Here is a 23,506-nt window from a genome sequence, read left to right as displayed (position 1 = left end):
CCCTAAGGGAAAGTTTACCATCTTCATTCTCGAGTGTTTTTTAATGAGGCTCCTGGTGTGCAGTGGTGATGACCCGGTCAGAATCGGCAGATGCACTCAGTAATAGCAACTTGCTTCAGGGTTGTAAGGATGAAAACTGAAAGTGAGGGAGGCAGAACCATAAAGGCCTGGCCTTTTTGTTGTTCCCACTAGAGGTAGGAGAATTGGAGCTCTGGCTCTAAGGTGGCCATAGGCGTGGATTGCAGTTGTTACTGGCTCCCTGTTGTCAAGCACCTTTCTTATTTTTTGTAATTTCTTTCTTCCAGACTACTTTGACTTGGTAGTGTGCCAGAACTGGGTACCACCACTTGTTTCTTGGGGGTCTGATGTGACTCCCTGCTCAGGGACAGTGCGCCTCAGACGATGACTAGACTAGTTAAGGAACCAGCTGTTCACCTGGGAGCAATGGGGCAGAGCCCCTCATGACAGAATACCTAAAATTCCAGGGGGAAAAGCTCAAATACACTTTTCTGAGTGTAGAGCTGGGCCCACAGGAAAGTGGGGAAGTCCCCAAGGTGGGGGTGAGGTGTGTATGGAACCGTCGAGGGCTGAGAGGAGGGCCTGGTCTCCATTGGCTGCATTTTCTTCAGGATGTGTGACAGTGCCAGCACTGGGAGACACTCCATTGGCTTCCCTTTGTGGACGGGCACAGAGGTCTGATGCCTTGAAATATACAGGGCATGAGCTGATGACAGGCCTGGATCAGGATCAGACCTCATTCAAGCCAGGACATTGGAGAGGAGGCAATAGTCTCCTAGTGTATGGAACCTCATCCCTAGTGTATGGAAACACCCACCTGTGGGTACACACAGACAAGAAGGAAAGGGGCTTGCCAGGGCATTGGAAGTTCATGACCCAGTCCTCCCTACTGAATTGGAGTTGGGTCCATGCTCCTGTGCATCTCAGGAAGCCTCTGTTAGGAACATGTGGTTGACATGGGCTGCCAAACATGCACTTACCAGTTTGAGAGCACTGGAGGCGTCTTCCACAAGGAAGCAGCAAGCAGTCAGACCCTTGGGCTCCAGGCATTCAGGGTTCCCTCTGGGTGATGTGTGCCGGGTTCCCTGACCTTCATAGACTAAGGTGCAATGTGAACAAGAAGGGACTGTTAAAGCACACAGCATGGGAAGAACCCGAGAACGCTCTGCAGACGTGGGTCCTCTGGCGGGCAGCATAGAGGAGAGACACGTGGACAGGTTGAGAGGTAGGAGATGAGACCTGGCCTCTGAATGGATGGTCAGTGAGGGACTCAGGGTCTGAAAGGACAGAAGCCAAGAATATTTTGGGTCTAATGAGATAATAATAGTCACAGTGAACAGAGCATGACTATGTGAACAATGTAAACCATAATGTTTAAGGTGGGATAAAGTAATTTTAATACTTGGCAACAATGCAAAAGAGGGACATGTTGGGTAATTGGAGGGACAGTAGGTTCTCCTCGTGTTTTATTTATTTATGTAATTAGTGTGATGCTGGGGATTGAACCCAGGGCCTCAGTGCATGCAAGGCAAGCATCTACCAACTGAGCTATAGCCCCAGTCCTCTCCTTGTGTTTTAAAGGAGAGAAGAGATGATTAACTTCAGCCTGGGCCACGGGCTCTGACCTCTGGGTTTGGGTTGTCAGCTCAGGCTCTGGCTTGCAGGCCAGTGCACTTGCAGTGTGGTGGTTTCAGGTCCCACTTGGCCTTCCTGCTGTGGTTTCTTTTACTGAACAGGTACAGCAGTCTTTGGGTTGGTGCTGACTACTGAGTATCCCAATTGTGTGGGAAATGAGGTAGGTCTGTTATGAGGTGGACAAAAAGGCAGACCTGGGCCAGGACTCCAGCATCTGACCCCACACAGCCTTACCTAGCAGAGGTCACAGTGGTGCCATGGGAAGGCCCAGGTTCCCAACACCTTGGATGACTGCGAGGGCCCTTATAATAAGGGAACCCACCTCTCCGTTACCAGTGACTTGGAAGTGGGTGGAGGGGTCAGGGCCTTCCACGAGGGGACTGATATCAGCCTGCACTCTCCTGTTCTTGCTCTGTGCATTGTTCTTGTTAGCTACCTCTGGGACCTCTGGCATTGAGGTGCTGCCACCTTGCTCTGCTCTCAGGTTCCTCTTACCTCTGCTGCTGTTCAGGGAGCCTGATTCTGTGGCAGATGTTGCACCTTCAGCACCCCCTGCAGAGGACAGCTCCTCCTGGGTGGCCTCCTCCACCTCCTCCTCACTGCCTTTGCAGGTGAGGCATCTTTCCCAGGCCCTATCTGGCTCCTTCCCTCATACCCAGGAGGTCCCCATTCCTCAGCCCAGCTGTGCTTGGGCCTGAGTTCCTGGACTATTGCAAGGAGCAGAGGTGTGGGTAGACTTGCAGTGCCAGCAGTGCTCTGCCAGGTATCTGCCTCCAACAAGGTGGGGCTCCTTCATGGAGTCTGAGCAAGGGGGCAGCTCTATCAAGCAACCAGTGAGGCTGTATCAGTAGGCTCTGCAGGTCTGGGGGGCCTCATTTTCAGGGGCCTCTAGGTGATATCCCAACCCTGGGTCTCAGGGCCCCACTCTTTCCATCAGGGCCTGGCATCAGCAGAGGATACCCAGTGGTGCATGCATTTTCACCTCCTGCCCTCTTGAACTTGAGTTCTGGACCAGCACTCAGTACCTTCCAGCTGCAGGAGATGGTCTGGCTTTAAATATGCCAGAGGTCTGGCTTTCATACCAGGCCTTCACCTGCATTGACAGACAAGAGCCTATTGTCTTTCTCTCCAACCTCAGTGGTGTGTAACCCCAGCCCACCAGCTCCTGGGTCGTATTTGTCACCTCTTGTGCCAGGGCATTTGGGCCAGCAGCTTATCTCATGCCTGCACCCCCACTCGGAACAGGTGAGCATCTCAGGCTCTGTAGGAGGCCTGTGTTGCCCTCTGGCTGGGACAACAGATCCTACCCAGAGTCCCATTGCTAACTGGTTGCTCACCAGAACTGCTTCTGGTGCTGTAGGTCTTGGATACAGTTCTGCAGAAGCAGACTATCAGAGGACCCTTAGTGTGTAATTTTTTAAGGACCTACTCTCAGGGGAATGCAAGGAGGGAGGGAATGGGGTGCCGACAGAAAGGGCAGCTTCAGGGGAGGCCTTAACCAGCCAGGTTTTCCTGTAGTCCCGTCTCAGTCACTTTGGCTTAACGTCTCCCAAGGGAGGCAGTTTCAGGCACTTGAGCACAGCCCTTCAGAGAGATGCCAGGTGTGAGCTGGGGCAGAAAAGTACAGGCCCTGGGAGGTGGTGCAGAACAGGAAGGGGCCTGAGGTGGGCAGCAGAGCTAGACAGGGCTGTGGCCGACTGGAGTGGATTCCCCTGGAGGGTCTGTTCAGTCCCTGTGTTTGAGTCATTTGAAATAGTTCTCTGAGCCCAGGAGGGACCTGTGATCTTCAGGCCTTTCCAGACCCCTCCAACCCCGCCTGCCAGGGCAGCCTCTCTACTTGAATCTCTTTCAGAGAGTGAGATTGAGTGAGTTTGAGGGATGCTTGTTTTGGTTTTTTTTTTTTTGTTTGTTTGTTTGTTTTTTTGCAAAGAATCTCTTGTGTTTCTGGCTTACATTGTCTCTTGTCTTCAGGACCACTGGTCTCTTCTCTGTTCTTAGCTGCTCTTCTGTATTGGGGGCTATGGCTGTGTTGCTGGTCTGCCTTTTGCCTTTTATTTTGCTGTTGATTTTGTTTCATGTACAAGTTTTGTTTTTTAATATTTATTTTTTTAGTTGGAGTTGGACATAATACCTTTATTTCACTTATTTATTTTTATGTAGTGCTGAGGATTCAGCCCAGAGTCTCGCACGTGTGAGGCAAGCACTCTACCACTGAGCCACAATCCCAGCCCAAAAAGTACCCCCCGCCCAATGTTGTCAAATTTTTTATTCTCTCCTTTAGAGTTTCTGGATTTCTCTTCATAATTAGCAAAGCCTTTTCCATTTTCAGGGCTTAAATATGTTTACCCATATTTTTTTCTACTGCTTGTATACTTTAACTTCTATTTATTTGGTGTTGGGTCATCCATCCAAGTAGATGTGTCCTTGGCATGAAGGATGGGGTTAGGTTGTACCCAGTGGTAAAGTGTGCGCCTAGTGTGCCTGAGGCCCTGGGTTCCACCTCCAGCACTGCCAGACCACAGCAGTAGAAGGGCTGATGTGTGAAGAATGGGTCCAAGCCTGCCATTTCCTAGCTGCTACCCAGTCATCCCCATGGCCACCTTGCCTTGGTCTGCATGCTGTCCTCGCTGACAGACAATACACAACCCCATCAAAGTCCTGCAAGCAGTTTTTTTGTTTTGTTTCTTTTTGCTGTGGCTCTTTGGAAGCTCCTTATGCAGCAATTGGGAAGGCTGAAGAGCATGGATGCATCTTGTGTGAACAGCTCAAAGTGAAGACCCTCAGCTGTGAGATGGCAGAGGCTGCTGTTGACACTGAGATCACAAAGCCCAGGCAGTTGACACCACTGTGGGAAGACCTGGCCCAGGGTGATGGGCCAGAGGAAGGAAATACAGTGGCTCAGACCCTCCTTCATACCACTCCTACACCATCCCTGGTGGATGCAGAGTGTAAGGTGGAAGGTGTAACTGTAGCACTTCCAAAGAGGGCCCCAGCACAGGCAAGTGCTTTCCCGGAAGCACTAGCCACAGAGAAAGACGCAGACCAGTGTGCCTATTGAGATGGTGAGCTTTTGCGTGCTTTCTGGGTGTTTCTTCTTACAGTGCTTCAGGATGGCTGCTCTCTGTCACTGTTCTTGCCACAGGCCAGCTTCACCCCTAGTTCATGCAGGGTCTGTACAAGGCATCTGCCTGACTCTTTGTCACCAGTGTCTTCCTGCCACTCTTACAGAAGAGTTTTGTTGGGTGTGGAACTTTGTGCTTAGAGACATTTTTCCTTGGCACCTTCAGGCACTACACACTGTCTCCTGACGTCCAGCACAACTGACATGGGGCCAGAGGCCACCAGAATTGTGCCCCTCAGCAGGTGACCTGCTGCTTCTATCTGGCAACCTTGATGTTTGTGCTTGGTGTTCCAGAATCTCACTGCGTGAGTGAGGAGTGGACTGCCTTTCTCCATCTCTGTGGCATTCTTGGAGTGCCTTCAGTCCCGGGGCTTTTGTTTTTCCTTCTGGAAGGTCACTACCTCGTCATATACTGCTTCTCTGCCCTCTCTGTTCCTTTCTATGGAGCTCAATAGAAAAATATCAAAACTTGAGATCTGTCCTCAGTATCCTTAAATCTTGGGGGGAAAAATCCTACTACAGGGCCTTTCACCCGTTTTGTTGGAGCTTTGGCATTCTAGAGTGCTGGCTTCCTGAGGGGGCTGGTGGCTGGGGCCAAGAGTGCACTTCCTGTAAGCTCACCATCAGTGCTTCCAGAGTCTTTGCTTCTCAGGAAGGCATTTGTCTACTAACTCACTGTCACTTTCAGTTGCTCCTATTTTAAAGTTCCTCTCATTGTCATGCCTTTTATATTTGGGGAAAGAGATGCCCACTTTTCCATCTAGAAGTCAGAAATCCCTTTAAATATATTTAAAGTAACTAGCACTCTTGATTTTATTCCTTGTGTCTGGTTTTGCAGTTACCTCCCCTGGCACTGCAATGAACCTGTGGTTTAGAGAGGACTTTTACCCCTTCTGAAGCATCTTCTTATTTCTATCCTCAGTTTCCCGTCTGTAAAGTGGGAACAGTAATAGCACACACTGCATGAGATCTTGGTCGGGATGAAAGGATGATGCCCTGGCACACTGAAAGCTTGGCATGTGTGCTTGACCCAGGCAGGTGACAGTGCCACGGGAATGACTGGTGTGATAGAGACCCAGACAGTGAAGGGACTTGCCACACTTTCTAGGAGGTCAGACTCTGAGATGTAGAGTAAACATGAAGAAGGTGACCCCAGTGACCACATGTGTCCCTGCTGTTCACCTGCGGCCTTGTTAGTCCCTTGGACTACCTCTGGTCCAGTTGTGGGGTGGCCTGCCTGCCAGGCTTGGCCATAGCCATGAGGGGAAACCAGATGCTCTTCATCAGGCCCTAGGAAGGAGCAGGAGCTCTATGTTGCAGGGGCTGACTACTGCCACGTCCTGGGTGCTGGACAGCCTGAGGCAGAGACCCCCTGCCCCTTCAAAGGCTTCTTGGTCAGCATGGTAGCCAGCATGGTCTCCGCCTCCCCAGGATGCGGCACCACCTATAGTAGGCCCTTACCCACTTAATTTCTTGCTTTCATTTCTTGCCCTTCCTATGCAGCCAAGCCCAGTTAGGGTACCCTGCATCCCACACTATGTTTGTGTCCTCGTTGGTAGATTTCCTGTTGCACCCCACCTCCATATCCTCAGCCTTTGAGTTGGAGGTGGTGGTGGACATGGAGTGCCAGCATCAGTTGCAGCCCCTAGGGCCTGAGCAAGGCTGTGCACATATCCGGCCCCCACCTCATACTCCCGTGCTGGGAGGCAGCCACACCTCCATGATGTCTGGGGTCAGGGTTGCCTCTCTGCTGTCCACAGACTCTTCAGTCTTTGCATGTGATCCAGTCTCACATACGTTAGCTGCCCCCCTGTCCCTATAATGCCTAGGCTGGTGTCTGCAGGCCTTGCCAGTATACCCACAGCCCAAGATTGGCATCCAGTGGTGCCCAGGGGCCTGCACATGACCCACAGATTCCCATTGCCCTGCTGCCTGTCCCTCCCAGAGGCTCTTTGTGTGTGTGGCCCTGCCGGGTTCAGCAGGTAGAACAGGCCCACAGATAGAGCTGGCAGATAAAGACTCAGGAAGGAGACACACAATGCCAGGGTTTATTGTAGTTTGAGGCTAAGTGAGCAGAGGGGTACTTGGGGGCTCCCCTCCATCCCACCCTTAGCAGCCCCCAAGTCCCCTCCAGCCAGCCCTAGGGTGCAGACATGGACAGGTATCCCCCATGCCTGATGGAGCTCCCTGGCACCTGGCAGAAAATCTTGCCTCTTAGAGCCCTGTGGGTTGGGGCCCCCAGGCCTGTGGTGAGATGGCAGCAGCAGGTGCTCAGTTTTGCTTCAGGGCATCTTGATGCCATCAGGAAGGCATAAGGCCAGGGTGGGGCCTGATGGTAAGTGACCCAGACCGGCTGGAGGGTCTCTGAGGGCAGGACACCTGCCTGTGCCCTCCTCAAGTGGATCCTCACTGTCCATAATGTTCCAGGGCACTGACAGGGAGAAGTAGGACAGAGGCATTGGGAGCCACAAAGGCTCACAGGCCCTCAGAGCAGGCCCACCCAAGGTTTTCGTAGTCAGTGATGCGTGTTCTGGCTCCAGGAGGAGGGGCACAGGGATGGGGGCCAGGATGTTCCCCACCAGTGTCCCCTAGATGTGTGTGTCCATGGGAGCCTGGGTAAAGGAGAGGCAGGACAGGGAGCAGCTGCACTCGTCCACTTGGGTGTAGGTGTGCTGAATGTCTGTGCCGTTGGGACACCGCAGGATCACAGCCTCCTGGTGGGTCCTCCTCTCCTGGCAGCAGGTGCACTTTTGCTGCATGGCCTGGGCCTCCATTGAGTACCTGTGGACATGGTGCTACCCTCAGGATGGCCCCCTATCCCTGAGGTTTCTCTTAGCAACTACAGTGTTTATGGGTCTCTATGCTCTTGATAGCTGCCCCATCTGTCCACAAGTGGCCCCTGGTCATCTCCCCAAGCACACAGGCTTTCCCTTCCTGGGCTCTCTGGGTGTTCAGGGTCACTTTGAACCCTGTTTTGCCTTCTGTGGACCCCAAAGATCCCTGACCATGAACTGGCTCCTCCATCTCACTAACTCTGGGCAGACATTTCTGGATCCTCCCTAGGCCCTGGAGTTTATCCCTGGCCTGGTCAGCTCCCCTGGACTAGGGGAGCCTCCCCTCCATGCATAACCACCCCTTCCATTCCTTAGGGATGGAGCTATGCGCAGATGGACATGGAGAGAGCACCCTGCTGGAAGCCTGTCCCCTTCTTCCTGTAGCAGGTGTGGCCTCCTGACTCAGAGCTGGTCAGCAGGCCAACAGACAGGCCCTGGGTGACTGTGGGTGGCCTATTAGCTCTGCCATACTCTTGACAGACCACGTTGTCCACTCACTTGGACACTCCAGGACAGGAGCCCTCGCAGAAGCTGACATTGACCACAGTCTCCGTCTCACAGCCCTGGTACCGCAGGATGGTCAGGGTGCCACGGACTTGGCACAAGTCTTGGAAAAAGACAGTCCAGATCCTCACTGCCAGGCCCTGGACTAGGGGAGCCTCCCCTCCATGCATAACCACCCCTTCCGATCCTAGGGATGGATCTGGGATCTGGGACCTGGGGTCCCACCGCCGCCTCAAGTGAGAAGACTGTCAGCTTCTGGCAGGAGTCATTGGGCAGAACTGGGGGTGGTAGGAAGGAGCCTCGACTCACCCCTTTCCTCACAGGAGTAGCAGCAGCCAGCTTTCCTGAGGATCCCCTGCAGGGCCAAGGATAGGGAAAATTCCTGGAGTGGGGTGGACTCCAGGAGACCTTCCCTGGGCATGGCGGGAGTGGGGTCTTTTGGGGTGTTGATTCCCCATGGGTAGGGCCTCTTGGGGCGGGGTTTCCCAGATGCTCACACTGCAGTTGGACACATCAGGGCAAGGCTTGGGCCGTGGGGTCAGCACAGGGATCCCACTCTTGGTCTCACAGCGGTACTCGGTGCAGTTGTCCACATGGCTGCTGACCCAGGTTTCATTGGGCTGAAATGCAGGGAAGGAAGGCACTGCGGGGGTTAGTGCCTGGAGCTGAGCCCCACTGAGGTGACGACTTTCCAGGAGAGTCCCATCTCTAAAGCCTTCTTAAATTACCTGGACTGACTGGCCCTCCGGTGTGAAGCAGGTGATCGGAACACACTGTCTGTCTGATCTTGAATACTCGAAGCCCTGAAGGGCAGAAGGGATGATCAGGTCTCTCTCCTCCAGCCCAGCCTGCCTTCCCACCACACGCCAGGGGCCTGCATACCTCCTTGGTAGCCACCTGCTGTGAGGCCATGTCCCTTCCCAGTGCTATATCCCCCTTCCTACTTGTCCCTGCTTAGCCTAACCCCTGTCCCAGTAGCCCACAGGTCTTGTCCCTTCAATCCCCCTTCCACTCTTCCTACTTCATACTCTGTGGCGAAAAATAAGGCCCCAGTGAAGGCTGAGCTGGAGTATCCTCCTGGTGGCTGTCACCAGGTAGGCATTTGGAGCTGGGTCTCCGAGTCTCGGGCTCACCTGGGGGCAGGAGGTGGTACAGGCAACCTCCTTACACTGCACAGTTGGGGCCTGGGCTCCCATGGAGACGCAGATGCATGTGTGGCAGGGAATGACCCCTGGAAAGGTGGCTCCGACCTAGAGTAAATAGGGGGTGCACCAAGGGTCCTGGGTGGGACTCAGGGCCAGGACCCTCCCTGTGGCCAGGTGGGACACAGAGGAACTGTTTCTTCCTCAACTGGAATGTAAACGTGTCCCTAGCAGAGCACAGGACTTGGTGGGCAGGGGCTGCCATGGGCAGGGACCCCAGAGTTCATCTTGACTGCCTTCTGCAAGGTCCCTAAAGCTGAAATGCATGAACAGGTATGGAGGCCAGCCTTCCAGTGCTCTTGAGAACAGGGTGCAGAGATGTACCCTTGAGGCAGGAATGTGAAGGTGAGGCAGGGGACTGAGGAAGATGGGCACCCCACCTGCCCCCCAGACCTGCCAGCACCATGCCCAGGCCAAGCCCTTACCCCATAGACAGTGCCATTGTAGTTGCACAGCTTAGGTCCTGAAAGGAAAAGGAGGGCTGAGTGTGCCTGGGTCCCTCCCTGCCCTGCCCACTCCCCTAAGCAACAAGGTCCCAGAGGGGGTTGGGGTGCAGCCTTGCCCCACCCTGCCCACTCCACTCACGGCAGCTGAAGTTGGGGCAGCAGCTGCTCTGTTCCTGGGTGTAGGTCAGCTCCTGCCCAGGCCCACACTCAGGTGGGTCCTGGGGGCAGTTGGTCACATTGCAGACTGTGGAGAAGGGGGCCTGTCAGGGGAGCCGCCCAGTGGCATGCTTCTGTCCCTTCCTGGATGTGCAGGCTTCTGGTTCTCAGGGGCTGCTGTGCTTCTCACCCCCAACCCTTCCCAAGCCTGGGACCATCTGGGGTCAAGCCAGAGGTACTAGCCTCATCTTCAGGTGGAAAACCGAAGTGCCTGGAGGCTGCCCCACCAAGTGGTCCAGCTAAGGTCAGGCCAGGACACACATCCCCTCTGCTCCCCAACCTCGACTCCTGCTATTGGGTGCTCACCACACAGTGTCTCAGAGCAGCAGGGGTTGTTGGCCTGGGGCCTGGTTAGGGCCATGAAACCAGGCTGCCCACACTGCAGGGGCAGGTCCTGGACCTCACACTGCACCGGCTTGCACCTCACGGATGCTGAGCCCTCATCACACACACAGGACTGGCAGTTGCTGATCCACTGCTCTCCCAGCTGCAAAAGACCATGCCAGGGTCACCACAGGCTACAGGGCTGGCTCCAGATGAGGTCTCAGCTTTCCCAGCTGTGCAAGAGCAGGCCAGGTCCCCATCAGCAGGGTTGGCCTTTCGCAGACTGAGTGACAGGGCAGGAAGGATGTCAGCCCCAGGACTGTGGCAGAGCTGGCCACTCAAGGTAGGATGCTCCCTCCCTCCCTCCCTCCCTCAGCTCAAGTTGGGGTAGGGGAAGGTGGGGGCAGAACCACTCACAAATTTGGGAGACCCATCTGGTCCCACGCAGGCTGGAAGAAGGGAAGAGTCACTCAGGGTGCTGGGTAGATGGGGCCCAGGCCACGGACTGTGTGTGCTCTTGGGACTGGTCGCCCGCCCACTTTAGGCCTTTGTCTTCCCACCAGGATGGAGCAGAAGCCCTGGGAGAACTCATGGGTGTGGTGTTGCTGGGACAGGGTTGGGGTGGGGAGTTTTCCAGGGGTCCTTGCTACTCCAGTCCTGAGTGGCCCAGGACAGGAGCAGTAACAAGCACAAGAGCTCTATGTCCTATGCAGCTGGCTCCAGGGGGCCATTGGGGCTCTGCAAGACTGTAGGCCTTGCTGTGGCCATCTTATGCTCTGGCCTGGCAGAATGGGGCCTGTGACACAGGGGACCCTGTCTATGCAGGTGAAAATGGGCTCCACGTTCTGTAGCGGGGGACGTGCTTACAGCATTCGGGCACACAGATGTCTGTGCTCAAGCTGAAGAGGAGCTGGTGCTCAGGGCAGAAGCAGCCCTCAGCCAGTCGTGAGCTCAGGGGACTGTGGGTCCTACAGGGAAGAAGAACAGGATTCTGAGCCCCTTACAAGCAGCCAAGGAAGGGTGGGGATGGCCACAGTGGCCAGAGTCAGAATGTAGATGGGCATCCTCCCTGGTGTCTTGCCCTGCCCAAGGATTGGAAGCTCTGGAGGAGTTCCAGGGAGTCCTGGAATTGGGGGCCACAGAGCTCAGGGTCAGAGCCCCAACGTGCTCTGGTCTTCTGGTTCCTCTGGACCTCTGGCTGGCCTACACAGACCGAGGAGACTGCTGCCCCTGGAAGACTGCTGGAGCCCAGGAAGCCACTGCCCAGCCTGAGCTCACCTGGAGTCACAGGCTGCAGGCTGCATGGGGCCACATGGCCTGTACATCTTGGTGGGTGGGCAGGGGTGGTCTGTGGGCAGAGACAGGTGTTAGATGGGCATCAGGCAGGCTCAGGAGGCTGGAAGCCTGGGTCTGCTCCACTCACCACACAGCCCACTGGTAGCGTTGCGCCAGTCCACACACACGTCCCGGGAGCGGCACAGTGCCGCATAGGCCTCCAGGTTCTGGCAAAGCATGAGGGTGTCAGCCTGGCAGCTGTCACTCACGCAGGTATGGAAGAAGGGACCAGGTGGGATGAGGCTGTGGCACTCAGCAAAGACCCTACAGACAAGAGGTTGCAGGGCTAAGTGCTCTGTGCCCAGCAGAATCCAGCCGGGCAGGGCTTGTTGCCCACACCCACCATATCAAAGCCAAGGAAGGACTCACCCGCTCAGCATCAGTTTGCAGAGTGGTGAGATGGGGCAGGGGGTGGAGCTAGTTGTGCTGTACACTGGGGGTGGGGGGCTGGTGGTGACAGGAAGGTTGGGTACTGCCTGGCAGTCCCCTCGGCTACTGTCAGGCACCACCCAGGTCTTGGCCATGTCCTGGCAGGTGGGGGCGATGGTGCCATCAGGCCGGCGGCAGTCATCACTCTGGCTGTTGGTGCAGGTGCCTGGGGAGTGGGGCAGAGGTCACTGCAGGCTGGAGCCCAGGAAGCCTCTGGCTGTATCCTCTGACCCAAGTCCTCCTACCGACTGAGAGGCCCAGAGGTGGCTCTGGCCTGGGGAGGTGGTTGGGGGAGAGCAGGCAGCTGGGAGCCAGGCTGCACCCACTCACCGCACTGGCCCTCCGTGTTGTGGCCAAAGTAGCCATAGGACAACTGGATCTGGAAGGTGTGCCCGTTGAAAGTGATGCTCACGCCAACAGCAGGAATGTGGACGCCCATCGTGATGGCCCCCGTCACGGACACGCTAATGCCGTTCTTGCTGAAGCCCCGGCTCACCCGCATTTGGTTGAAAAGGATCTGGGGAAGTGCAGGAAACCCTAGCCAGGGGCAGGTCCGGGCAGCTTTTAGGGGTTCTGATCCCTAAGCACTGGAGGCCAGCATGTACACCTCCATCCTAGAGACTGGATTTTCCTTCAGGGACATGGGGCCTACAGATGTGCTCTGCCTCAGGCAGCCTGCCCCGTGGGTTCCCCTGCACCCCTGGGGACTGCCACCGCAGGGAGGAAGGCACACTCCTGGCCTCTGCATGGGGAGGGCCTGCTCCACCTGCCCGGGGACCCACCAGGCTCTCCTCTCCTGCGCTGGTGTTGGTGGTAGTGAGGATGACCTCTGTGGACTCGTAGTGCACTCGGAGGGCTTGGGGGCAGCTGGCCGTGTCGTGGGCCCTGCAGTGGTGGTTGTCAATGAGGATGCTCAGGTTCCCGTGGCGAGGGTGGATCTCCCTCATGAGGGTGTAGGTACAGTTGCCCCGGAAGGAGTAGGAGGTACCGTCGAATGTCATGAAGTTCCAGTGGCCCCATCCACTGCAGAAACCTGTGGGACACACAGGCTGGAGGTCCTCTTCCTCAGCCCCACTGTGACTCAGGGCTGCCACACAAGTTTCTAGGCCTCAGTTGCCTCATCTACAAAAGGTGTGTCATGGGTTGAATTTTGTCCCCATAAGCCATATGTACCTTTGGACCTGTGTCTGTGACCTTATGGGGAAGGGGGTCCAAATGGGATCAACCTGCATTACCTCGGTGGCCCTGAATCCAGTGAGAGAGGAGAGGACACACAGAGAAGGCCATGACAAGTCACAGCCAGAGACTGGAGTGGTGTGGCCTCAAGATAAGGACGCCTGGGTCCCCTAGAACTAACAGGCAGGAAGGGCCCTCCCAGGCCTCCCAGGGTGCCTGGCCTGCATCCTGATCTGGGACCGCTGGCCTCAGGACGGAGAGGCTTGTGGGTGTCTGCTGCCCTGAGGCCAGCGGGACTGTGATGCCCTGTGCCCTTAGTAACAGAAGCAGATCATCAAGACCCCCAGAAAAATCCCCTGTGGTCGTGGTTTGCATCCTTAGCCCTTCCCAGAGGACATGCGCCTGCAGGTTGACAGAGCAAGCGTGTTCACTGTGCAGTCCGTCTACAGTCAGTGATGGCTGGCCACCTCCCAGCCTGCTGCACGCAGGGCCTGCTCCTCCGCCTCGGCGTGTTCCCACCCACTGCCTGCTCACACTCGCACTCATAGTGGAAGAGGCAAGGCTGGCTCCGGCTCCACACTTTGATGGGCATGTGCTGGTTCACACAGGTGATGCTGGCCACCGGCGATGGCTCTAGCAGGACGACACGATTGTTTCCCTCACACCTGGCTACAGTGCAGTTCTCCAGGGTCCAGGACTCATTCACCTGGAGCAGAGGACAAGCAGGGTGCCAACCTGGGGCGGCTCATGGGGTCCTATCACCCGGCACACCTAAGATTGAGGTCACATGCACATGAGCCACCAGCGGAAAAAAGACTGTGATGACCAACACCCTGGATTTTCAGCGCCTGCACCCAAAAAGATACCAGGGCATGGGTCCCTAACGAAGCCTGAGGGGATGCGGGTGGTGGCAGTGCTGGTCCTTGGCCACCGCTAAGGGCAGGAGAACAATTGCAAGTGCTGGCTCTCTTCTGAAACCTGAGGTCTCAGACAAAATCCCTACAAAACAGGGTAAGGGAAGCCTACCTGTCGGGGAGGAACAGCATTATCACAGCCAAGAGGCGGTGAGGGTGGCGGCACAGGGATGGAGGATATGGTGGGTGAGGAGGTGGGGCAAGTGCCATGGAAGCGCTCAATGCCACACTCCTGGGTGCAGATGGCATAGAAGTTGCATCCAGCTCTGTCGGTCTTGTTGTAGATGACATCGCCTACAAGACAGAAAACCACCTCAAGAGCACTCACCCAAAGGAAGCTAACGACCTGAAGTCAACTGCCAAGGCTAGGGGCACATGAGGAGAAGGATGGCCAGACAAGGACATGAGGACACTACACCATAGGTAGGTGGACCCTAAGAGAAGATTGGACACACACACCAGGGAAAGAAAGGGAGACATGGGATCCAACTCACCAGGTGAGAAGAGCCCTCCAAAGGCCTGGCAGAAGCAAGGCTCAGGGAAGGTGCCTGTGCTGACGAGAACAGTGGAGCCCAGGACACTGGTGGGACCAGGTGTAGAGGGCACAGTAGAGGAAGAAATGGCTGCTGTGACATGGCACTGGGTAAAGTCGCAGCAGAGCACACGCACATTGTAGTTGAAGCACATGTTGAACTCGCCCGTCTGGTCCTTGTTCTTGCAGACCAGCCCGACCTGGGGGTTGCAGGTCACCACCTGCCCGATCTGGTCGATGCTGACCTCAGGGTAGTTCTCTGCCCGGCACTGTATCATCTGGGGCTCCTGGCACATCTTGCCCCCGGCAGCCCTGATGTTCTCATAGGTCTCCATGTCCCCGCCCTCGACCTCAGAGGTGGGAAAGTCCATGTCAAACCACTCTGTCCATTCACACCTGGGTTGGCAGGGGGTGGTGGTCTGGGTGGTGGTGAACATGGCGGTGGTGGTGGGCAGGGTGGTGGTGGTAGGCAGGGCGGTGGTGGTGGGCGCCAGAGTGGTGGACAAAGGAGAGGATGGCAGTGGAGTTCCCGTGGTGGGGCAGTGGCTGGAGTCGCAGCAGAGCACACGCACGTTGTAGTTGAAGCACATGTTGAACTCGCCCGTCTGGTCCTTGTTCTTGCAGACCAGCCCGACCTGGGGGTTGCAGGTCACCTTCTGGCCGATCTGGTCAATGCTGACCTCGGGGTAGTTCTCTGCCCGGCACTGTATCTTCTGGGGCTCCTGGCACATCTTGCCCCCAGCGGCCCTGATGTTCTCATAGGTCTCCATGTCCCCGCCCTCGACCTCAGAGGTGGGGAAGTCTATGTCAAACCACTCTGTCCACTCACACCTGGGCTGGCAGTGGGTGGTGGTCTGGGTGGTAGTGGGCAGGGCGGTGGTGGTGGGCAGGGTGGTAGTGGTGGGCGCCAGAGTGGTGGACAAAGGAGAGGATGGCAGTGGGGTTCCCGTGGTGGGGCAGTGGCTGGAGTTGCAGCAGAGCACTCGCACGTTGTAGTTGAAGCACATGTTGAACTTGCCCTTCTGGTCCTTGTTCTTACAGACCAGCCCGACCTGGGGGTTGCAGGTTACCACCTGCCCGATCTGGTCGATGCTGACCTCAGGGTAGTTCTCTGCCCGGCACTGTATCTTCTGGGGCTCCTGGCACATCTTGCCCCCGGCGGCCCTGATGTTCTCATAGGTCTCCAAGTCCCCACCATGGACCTCAGAGGTGGGGAAGTCCGTGTCAAACCACTCTGTCCACTCACACCTGGGCTGGCAGTGGGTGGTGGTCTGGGTGGTAGTGGGCAGGGCGGTGGTGGTGGGCAGGGTGGTAGTGGTGGGCAGGGCGGTGGTGGTAGGCAGGGTGGTAGTGGTGGGCAGGGCGGTGGTGGTAGGCAGGGCAGTGGTTGTGGGCGCCAGAGTGGAGAACAAAGGAGAGGGTGGTAGTGGGCTGGCCGTAGTGGGGCAGTGCTTGGAGTCACAGCAGAGCACTCGCACGTTGTAGTTGAAGCACATGTTGAACTCGCCCGTCTGGTCCTTGTTCTTGCAGACCAGCCCGACCTGGGGGTTGCAGGTCACCTTCTGGCCGATCTGGTCAATGCTGACCTCGGGGTAGTTCTCTGCCCGGCACTGTATCTTCTGGGGCTCCTGGCACATCTTGCCCCCAGCGGCCCTGATGTTCTCATAGGTCTCCAAGTCCCCACCATCGACCCCAGAGGTGGGGAAGTCCGTGTCAAACCACTCTGTCCACTCACACCTGGGTTGGCAGTGGGTGGTGGTCTGGGTGGTAGTGGGGAGGGCGGTGGTGGTGGGCAGAGTGGTGGTGGGCAGGGTGGTAGTGGTGGGCAGGGCGGTGGTGGTAGGCAGGGCGGTGGTGGTGGACGCCAGAGTGGTGGACAAAGGAGAGGATGGCAGTGGGGTTCCCGTGGTGGGGCAGTGGCTGGAGTCGCAGCAGAGCACTCGCACGTTGTAGTTGAAGCACATGTTGAACTTGCCCGTCTGGTCCTTGTTCTTGCAGACCAGCCCAACCTGGGGGTTGCACATCACCTTCTGGCCGATCTGGTCAATGCTGACCTCAGGGTAGTTCTCTGCCCGGCACTGTATCTTCTGGGGCTCCTGGCACATCTTGCCCCCGGCGGCCCTGATGTTCTCATAGGTCTCCATGTCCCCACCCTCGACCCCAGAGGTGGGGAAGTCCGTGTCAAACCACTCTGTCCACTCACACCTGGGCTGGCAGTAGGTGGTTGTCTGGGTGGTAGTGGGCAGGGCGGTCGTGGTGGGCAGGGTGGTAGTGGTGGGCAGGGCGGTGATGGTAGGCAGGGCGGTGGTGGTGGGCGCCAGAGTGGTGGTCAAAGGAGAGGATGGCAGTGGGGTTCCCGTAGTGGGGCAGTGGCTGGAGTCGCAGCAGAGCACTCGCACGTTGTAGTTGAAGCACATGTTGAACTTCCCCGTCTGGTCCTTGTTCTTGCAGACAAGCCCGACCTGGGGGTTGCACGTCACCTTCTGGCCGATCTGGTCAATGCTGACCTCAGGGTAGTTCTCTGCCCGGCACTGTATCTTCTGGGGCTCCTGACACATCTTGCCCCCAGTGGCCCTGATGTTCTCATAGGTCTCCAAGTCCCCACCATCGACCTCAGAGGTGGGGAAGTCGGTGTCAAACCACTCTGTCCACTCACACCTCGGCTGGCAGTAGGTGGTGGTCTGGGTGGTAGTGGGCAGGGCGGTGGTGGTGGGCAGGGTGGTAGTGGTGGGCAGGGCGGTGGTGGTGGGCAGGGCGGTGGTGGTAGGCAAGGTGGTAGTGGTGGGCAGGGCGGTGGTGGTGGGCAGGGCGGTGGTGGTGGGCAGGGTGGTAGTGGTGGGCGCCAGAGTGGTGGACAAAGGAGAGGATGGCAGTGGGGTTCCCGTGGTGGGGCAGTGGCTGGAGTCGCAGCAGAGCACTCGCACGTTGTAGTTGAAGCACATGTTGAACTCGCCCGTCTGGTCCTTGTTTTTGCAGACCAGCCCGACCTGGGGGTTGCAGGTCACCTTCTGGCCGATCTGGTCGATGCTGACCTCAGGGTAATTTTCTGCCCGGCACTGTATCTTCTGGGGCTCCTGGCACATCTTGCCCCCGGCGGCCCTGATGTTCTCATAGGTCTCCATGTCCCCACCCTCGACCCCAGAGGTGGGGAAGTCCGTGTCAAACCACTCTGTCCACTCACACCTGGGCTGGCAGTAGGTGGTTGTCTGGGTGGTAGTGGGGAGGGCGGTGGTGGTGGGCAGGGTGGTAGTGGTGGGCAGGGCGGTGGTGGTAGGCAGGGCGGTGGTGGTGGGCGCCAGAGTGGTGGACAAAGGAGAGGATGGCAGTGGGGTTCCCGTGGTGGGGCAGTGGCTGGAGTCGCAGCAGAGCACTCGCACGTTGTAGTTGAAGCACATGTTGAACTTGCCCGTCTGGTCCTTGTTCTTGCAGACCAGCCCAACCTGGGGGTTGCACATCACCTTCTGGCCGATCTGGTCAATGCTGACCTCAGGGTAGTTCTCTGCCCGGCACTGTATCTTCTGGGGCTCCTGGCACATCTTGCCCCCGGCGGCCCTGATGTTCTCATAGGTCTCCATGTCCCCACCCTCGACCCCAGAGGTGGGGAAGTCCGTGTCAAACCACTCTGTCCACTCACACCTGGGCTGGCAGTAGGTGGTTGTCTGGGTGGTAGTGGGCAGGGCGGTGGTGGTGGGCAGGGTGGTAGTGGTGGGCAGGGTGGTGGTGGTAGGCAGGGCGGTGGTGGTGGGCGCCAGAGTGGTGGTCAAAGGAGAGGATGGCAGTGGGGTTCCCGTGGTGGGACAGTGGCTGGAGTCGCAGCAGAGCACACGCACGTTGTAGTTGAAGCACATGTTGAACTTGCCCGTCTGGTCCTTGTTCTTGCAGACAAGCCCGACCTGGGGGTTGCACGTCACCTTCTGGCCGATCTGGTCAATGCTGACCTCAGGGTAGTTCTCTGCCCGGCACTGTATCTTCTGGGGCTCCTGGCACATCTTGCCCCCGGCGGCCCTGATGTTCTCATAGGTCTCCATGTCCCCACCCTCGACCCCAGAGGTGGGGAAGTCCGTGTCAAACCACTCTGTCCACTCACACCTGGGCTGGCAGTAGGTGGTGGTCTGGGTGGTAGTGGGCAGGGCGGTGGTGGTGGGCAGGGCGGTGGTGGTGGGCAGGGTGGTAGTGGTGGGCAGGGCGGTGGTGGTAGGCAGGGCGGTGGTGGTGGGCGCCAGAGTGGTGGACAAAGGAGAGGATGGCAGTGGGGTTCCCGTGGTGGGGCAGTGGCTGGAGTCGCAGCAGAGCACTCGCACGTTGTAGTTGAAGCACATGTTGAACTTGCCCGTCTGGTCCTTGTTCTTGCAGACAAGCCCGACCTGGGGGTTGCACGTCACCTTCTGGCCGATCTGGTCAATGCTGACTTCAGGGTAGTTCTCTGCCCGGCACTGTATCTTCTGGGGCTCCTGACACATCTTGCCCCCAGTGGCCCTGATGTTCTCATAGGTCTCCAAGTCCCCACCATCGACCTCAGAGGTGGGGAAGTCGGTGTCAAACCACTCTGTCCACTCACACCTCGGCTGGCAGTAGGTGGTGGTCTGGGTGGTAGTGGGCAGGGCGGTGGTGGTGGGCAGGGTGGTAGTGGTGGGCAGGGCGGTGGTGGTGGGCAGGGCGGTGGTGGTAGGCAGGGTGGTAGTGGTGGGCAGGGCGGTGGTGGTGGGCAGGGCGGTGGTGGTGGGCAGGGTGGTAGTGGTGGGCGCCAGAGTGGTAGACAAAGGAGAGGATGGCAGTGGGGTTCCCGTGGTGGGGCAGTGGCTGGAGTCGCAGCAGAGCACTCGCACGTTGTAGTTGAAGCACATGTTGAACTCGCCCGTCTGGTCCTTGTTCTTGCAGACCAGCCCGACCTGGGGGTTGCAGGTCACCACCTGCCCGATCTGGTCGATGCTGACCTCAGGGTAGTTCTCTGCCCGGCACTGTATCATCTGGGGCTCCTGGCACATCTTGCCCCCGGCAGCCCTGATGTTCTCATAGGTCTCCATGTCCCCACCCTCAACCTCAGAGGTGGGGAAGTCCATGTCAAACCACTCTGTCCACTCACACCTGGGTTGGCAGGGGGTGGTGGTCTGGGTGGTGGTGGACATGGCGGTGGTGGTGGGCAGGGCGGTGGTGGTAGGCAGGGCGGTGGTGGTGGGCGCCAGAGTGGTGGACAAAGGAGAGGATGGCAGTGGGGTTCCCATGGTGGGGCAGTGGCTGGTGTCGCAGCAGAGCACTCGCACGTTGTAGTTGAAGCACATGTTGAACTCGCCCGTCTGGTCCTTGTTTTTGCAGACCAGCCCGACCTGGGGGTTGCAGGTCACCTTCTGGCCGATCTGGTCAATGCTGACCTCGGGGTAGTTCTCTGCCCGGCACTGTATCTTCTGGGGCTCCTGGCACATCTTGCCCCCGGCGGCCCTGATGTTCTCATAGGTCTCCATGTCCCCACCCTCGACCTCAGAGGTGGGGAAGTCCGTGTCAAACCACTCTGTCCACTCACACCTTGGCTGGCAGTGGGTGGTGGTCTGGGTGGTAGTGGGCAGGGCGGTGGTGGTGGGCAGGGCGGTGGTGGTGGGCAGGGCGGTGGTGGTGGGCGCCAGAGTGGTGGACAAAGGAGAGGATGGCAGTGGGGTTCCCGTGGTGGGGCAGTGGCTGGAGTCGCAGCAGAGCACACGCACGTTGTAGTTGAAGCACATGTTGAACTTGCCCCTCTGGTCCTTGTTCTTGCAGACAAGCCCGACCTGGGGGTTGCACGTCACCTTCTGGCCGATCTGGTCAATGCTGACCTCAGGGTAGTTCTCTGCCCGGCACTGTATCTTCTGGGGCTCCTGGCACATCTTGCCCCCGGCGGCCCTGATGTTCTCATAGGTCTCCAAGTCCCCACCATTGACCCCAGAGGTGGGGAAGTCCGTGTCAAACCACTCTGTCCACTCACACCTGGGTTGGCAGTGGGTGGTGGTCTGGGTGGTAGTGGGGAGGGCGGTGGTGGTGGGCAGAGTGGTAGTGGGCAGGGCGGTGGTGTTGGGCAGGGTGGTAGTGGTGGGCGCCAGAGTGGTAGACAAAGGAGAGGATGGCAGTGGGGTTCCCGTGATGGGGCAGTGGCTGGAGTTGCAGCAGAGCACTCGCACGTTGTAGTTGAAGCACATGTTGAACTCGCCCGTCTGGTCCTTGTTCTTGCAGACCAGCCCGACCTGGGGGTTGCAGGTCACCACCTGCCCAATCTGGTCCATGCTGACCTCAGGGTAGTTCTCTGCCCGGCACTGTATCTTCTGGGGCTCCTGGCACATCTTGCCTCCAGCGGCCCTAATGTTCTCATAGGTCTCCATGTCCCCACCCTCGACCCCAGAGGTGGGGAAGTCCGTGTCAAACCACTCTGTCCACTCACACCTGGGCTGGCAGTAGGTGGTGGTCTGGGTGGTAGTGGGCAGGGCGGTCGTGGTGGGCAGGGTGGTGGTGGTAGGCAGGGCGGTGGTGGTGGGCGCCAGAGTGGTGGTCAAAGGAGAGGATGGCAGTGGGGTTCCCGTGGTGGGACAGTGGCTGGAGTCGCAGCAGAGCACACGCACGTTGTAGTTGAAGCACATGTTGAACTTGCCCGTCTGGTCCTTGTTCTTGCAGACAAGCCCGACCTGGGGGTTGCACGTCACCTTCTGGCCGATCTGGTCAATGCTGACCTCAGGGTAGTTCTCTGCCCGGCACTGTATCTTCTGGGGCTCCTGACACATCTTGCCCCCGGCGGCCCTGATGTTCTCATAGGTCTCCATGTCCCCACCCTCGACCCCAGAGGTGGGGAAGTCCGTGTCAAACCACTCTGTCCACTCACACCTGGGCTGGCAGTGGGTGGTGGTCTGGGTGGTAGTGGGCAAGGCGGTGGTGGTGGGCAGGGTGGTAGTGGGCAGGGTGGTAGTGGTGGGCAGGGCGGTGGTGGTAGGCAGGGCGGTGGTGGTGGGCGCCAGAGTGGTGGACAAAGGAGAGGATGTCAGTGGGGTTCCCGTGGTGGGGCAGTGGCTGGAGTCACAGCAGAGCACTCGCACGTTGTAGTTGAAGCACATGTTGAACTCTCCCGTCTGGTCCTTGTTCTTGCAGACCAGCCCGACCTGGGGGTTGCAGGTCACCACCTGCCCGATCTGGTCAATGCTGACCTCAGGGTAGTTCTCTGCCCGGCACTGTATCTTCTGGGGCTCCTGGCACATCTTGCCCCCGGCGGCCCTGATGTTCTCATAGGTCTCCATGTCCCCACCCTCCACCCCAGATGTGGGGAAGTCGGTGTCAAACCACTCTGTCCACTCACACCTGGGCTGGCAGTAGGTGGTGGTCTGGGTGGCAGTGGGCAGGGCGGTGGTGGTGGGCAGGGTGGTAGTGGTGGGCAGGGCGGTGGTGGTGGGCAGGGCGGTGGTGGTGGGCGCCAGAGTGGTGGACAAAGGAGAGGATGGCAGTGGGGTTCCCGTGGTGGGGCAGTGGCTGGAGTCGCAGCAGAGCACTCGCACGTTGTAGTTGAAGCACATGTTGAACTTGCCCGTCTGGTCCTTGTTCTTGCAGACCAGCCCGACCTGGGGGTTGCAGGTCACCACCTGCCCGATCTGGTCGATGCTGACCTCAGGGTAGTTCTCTGCCCGGCACTGTATCTTCTGGGGCTCCTGGCACATCTTGCCCCCGGCGGCCCTGATGTTCTCATAGGTCTCCATGTCCCCACCCTCGACCCCAGAGGTGGGGAAGTCCGTGTCAAACCACTCTGTCCACTCACACCTGGGCTGGCAGTAGGTGGTGGTCTGTGGCGTAGGAGGCTTGGAGATGTGTTTGGTAGGTTTTGTTGACCCTGACTCTGGTGTGTGTGTGCTCTCTGTCGTGTTGGGTGGCACTGTGGTCAGTGGGTGTTTGCTTGCTGTTTCTGTGCAGTGGCTTGTCCTGCAGCAGAGGACTCTTAGTCTGTAGTTGTAGCACATGGGGAACAGCCCTGTCTGGTCCTGGTTGTGGCACTCCAGGCCGTAGTGGATATCACACTTTACTTGCTGTCCCAACGTTTCTGGGCTTTTTCCAGGGTAGAGGTCTGTCTCACACTCTATGTCCTGTGGGTGTTCACAGATGCTGCCCCCCATGGCCCTAATCCTGTCGTAGCTCTCTATGTCTCCCCCGTCCTCCTCAGATTTGGGATAATCTGTGTCGAACCACTCTGTCCACTCACATTGAGGCTGGCAGTTGCCTAGTGTTGTTGACTGAGGTTCGATGGTGCTGGTACCCGGGGACGGGGTGTGACCACAAGGCACATGGGTGCAGCACAACACCCGCAGCTCGTAATTGTGGCAGAGTGGGGGGCTTTGCTCACTGTTGAAGCATGTCAGACCTCTGTCTGGGTCGCAGTTCACCTTCTGGCCCAGCTGTTGCAGCGGCGTGCTGGGGAACTTCTCTGCACGGCATTCGATGGCTGCCGGGGCCTGGCACACTTGGTACCCCTTCTGCCTCAGGTTCCCAAGTGTCTCCATGTCACCACCTCCCACACCAGGCTCTGGACGGCTGCTGTCGTACCAGCTGGACCAGTGGCAAACCTCGCGAACACACACCGTGGATGCTGTGGGCACTGTGCCTGCATGGAGTGAGAGGTCCATGAGCCTGGTCCTCGCCATGCCCAGTAGGAGCTGGTGATAGTGAGCCCTCATACAAGGCCGGCCCACGCCTTGTTCAGGGTTGTTGCCTACTGGGGCATTGGGCTTGGCTGCCCGTGTCAAGGCAAGGAAACACAGTTGCTGGCATGGGCTGTGCTGAGGATCAGCTGGGACCTGGGAGATCTTTATGGTGCCTGTGGAAGCC

At 57.9% G+C, this 23,506-nt stretch overlaps 1 protein-coding gene across 1 annotated transcript in view; it reads right to left on the bottom strand.

Moving 5' to 3' along the window:
• Window positions 1–7,362: 7,362 nt before the first annotated feature.
• Muc5b (mucin 5B, oligomeric mucus/gel-forming) overlaps window positions 7,363–23,506 on the bottom strand; it is a 33,281-nt gene continuing 17,137 nt past the window's right edge. The window contains 21 exon segments of the mRNA XM_077798189.1: window positions 7,363–7,555; window positions 8,107–8,215; window positions 8,422–8,467; window positions 8,610–8,732; window positions 8,841–8,915; window positions 9,246–9,362; window positions 9,740–9,777; window positions 9,900–10,004; window positions 10,283–10,463; window positions 10,718–10,749; window positions 11,168–11,268; window positions 11,579–11,648; window positions 11,724–11,899; window positions 12,005–12,230; window positions 12,395–12,581; window positions 12,847–13,097; window positions 13,775–13,946; window positions 14,267–14,448; window positions 14,649–14,789; window positions 14,792–14,868; window positions 14,912–23,282. Of these exon segments, the coding sequence (XP_077654315.1) occupies window positions 7,363–7,555; window positions 8,107–8,215; window positions 8,422–8,467; window positions 8,610–8,732; window positions 8,841–8,915; window positions 9,246–9,362; window positions 9,740–9,777; window positions 9,900–10,004; window positions 10,283–10,463; window positions 10,718–10,749; window positions 11,168–11,268; window positions 11,579–11,648; window positions 11,724–11,899; window positions 12,005–12,230; window positions 12,395–12,581; window positions 12,847–13,097; window positions 13,775–13,946; window positions 14,267–14,448; window positions 14,649–14,789; window positions 14,792–14,868; window positions 14,912–23,282 (10,973 nt within the window).

The sequence above is a fragment of the Urocitellus parryii genome, chromosome 4 (genome assembly GCF_045843805.1).
Source record: "Urocitellus parryii isolate mUroPar1 chromosome 4, mUroPar1.hap1, whole genome shotgun sequence".
Lineage (NCBI taxonomy): Eukaryota > Metazoa > Chordata > Mammalia > Rodentia > Sciuridae > Urocitellus > Urocitellus parryii.
The sequence above is the reverse complement of the archived record's forward strand: the minus strand, read 5'-3'. Positions and strand labels throughout refer to the sequence as shown.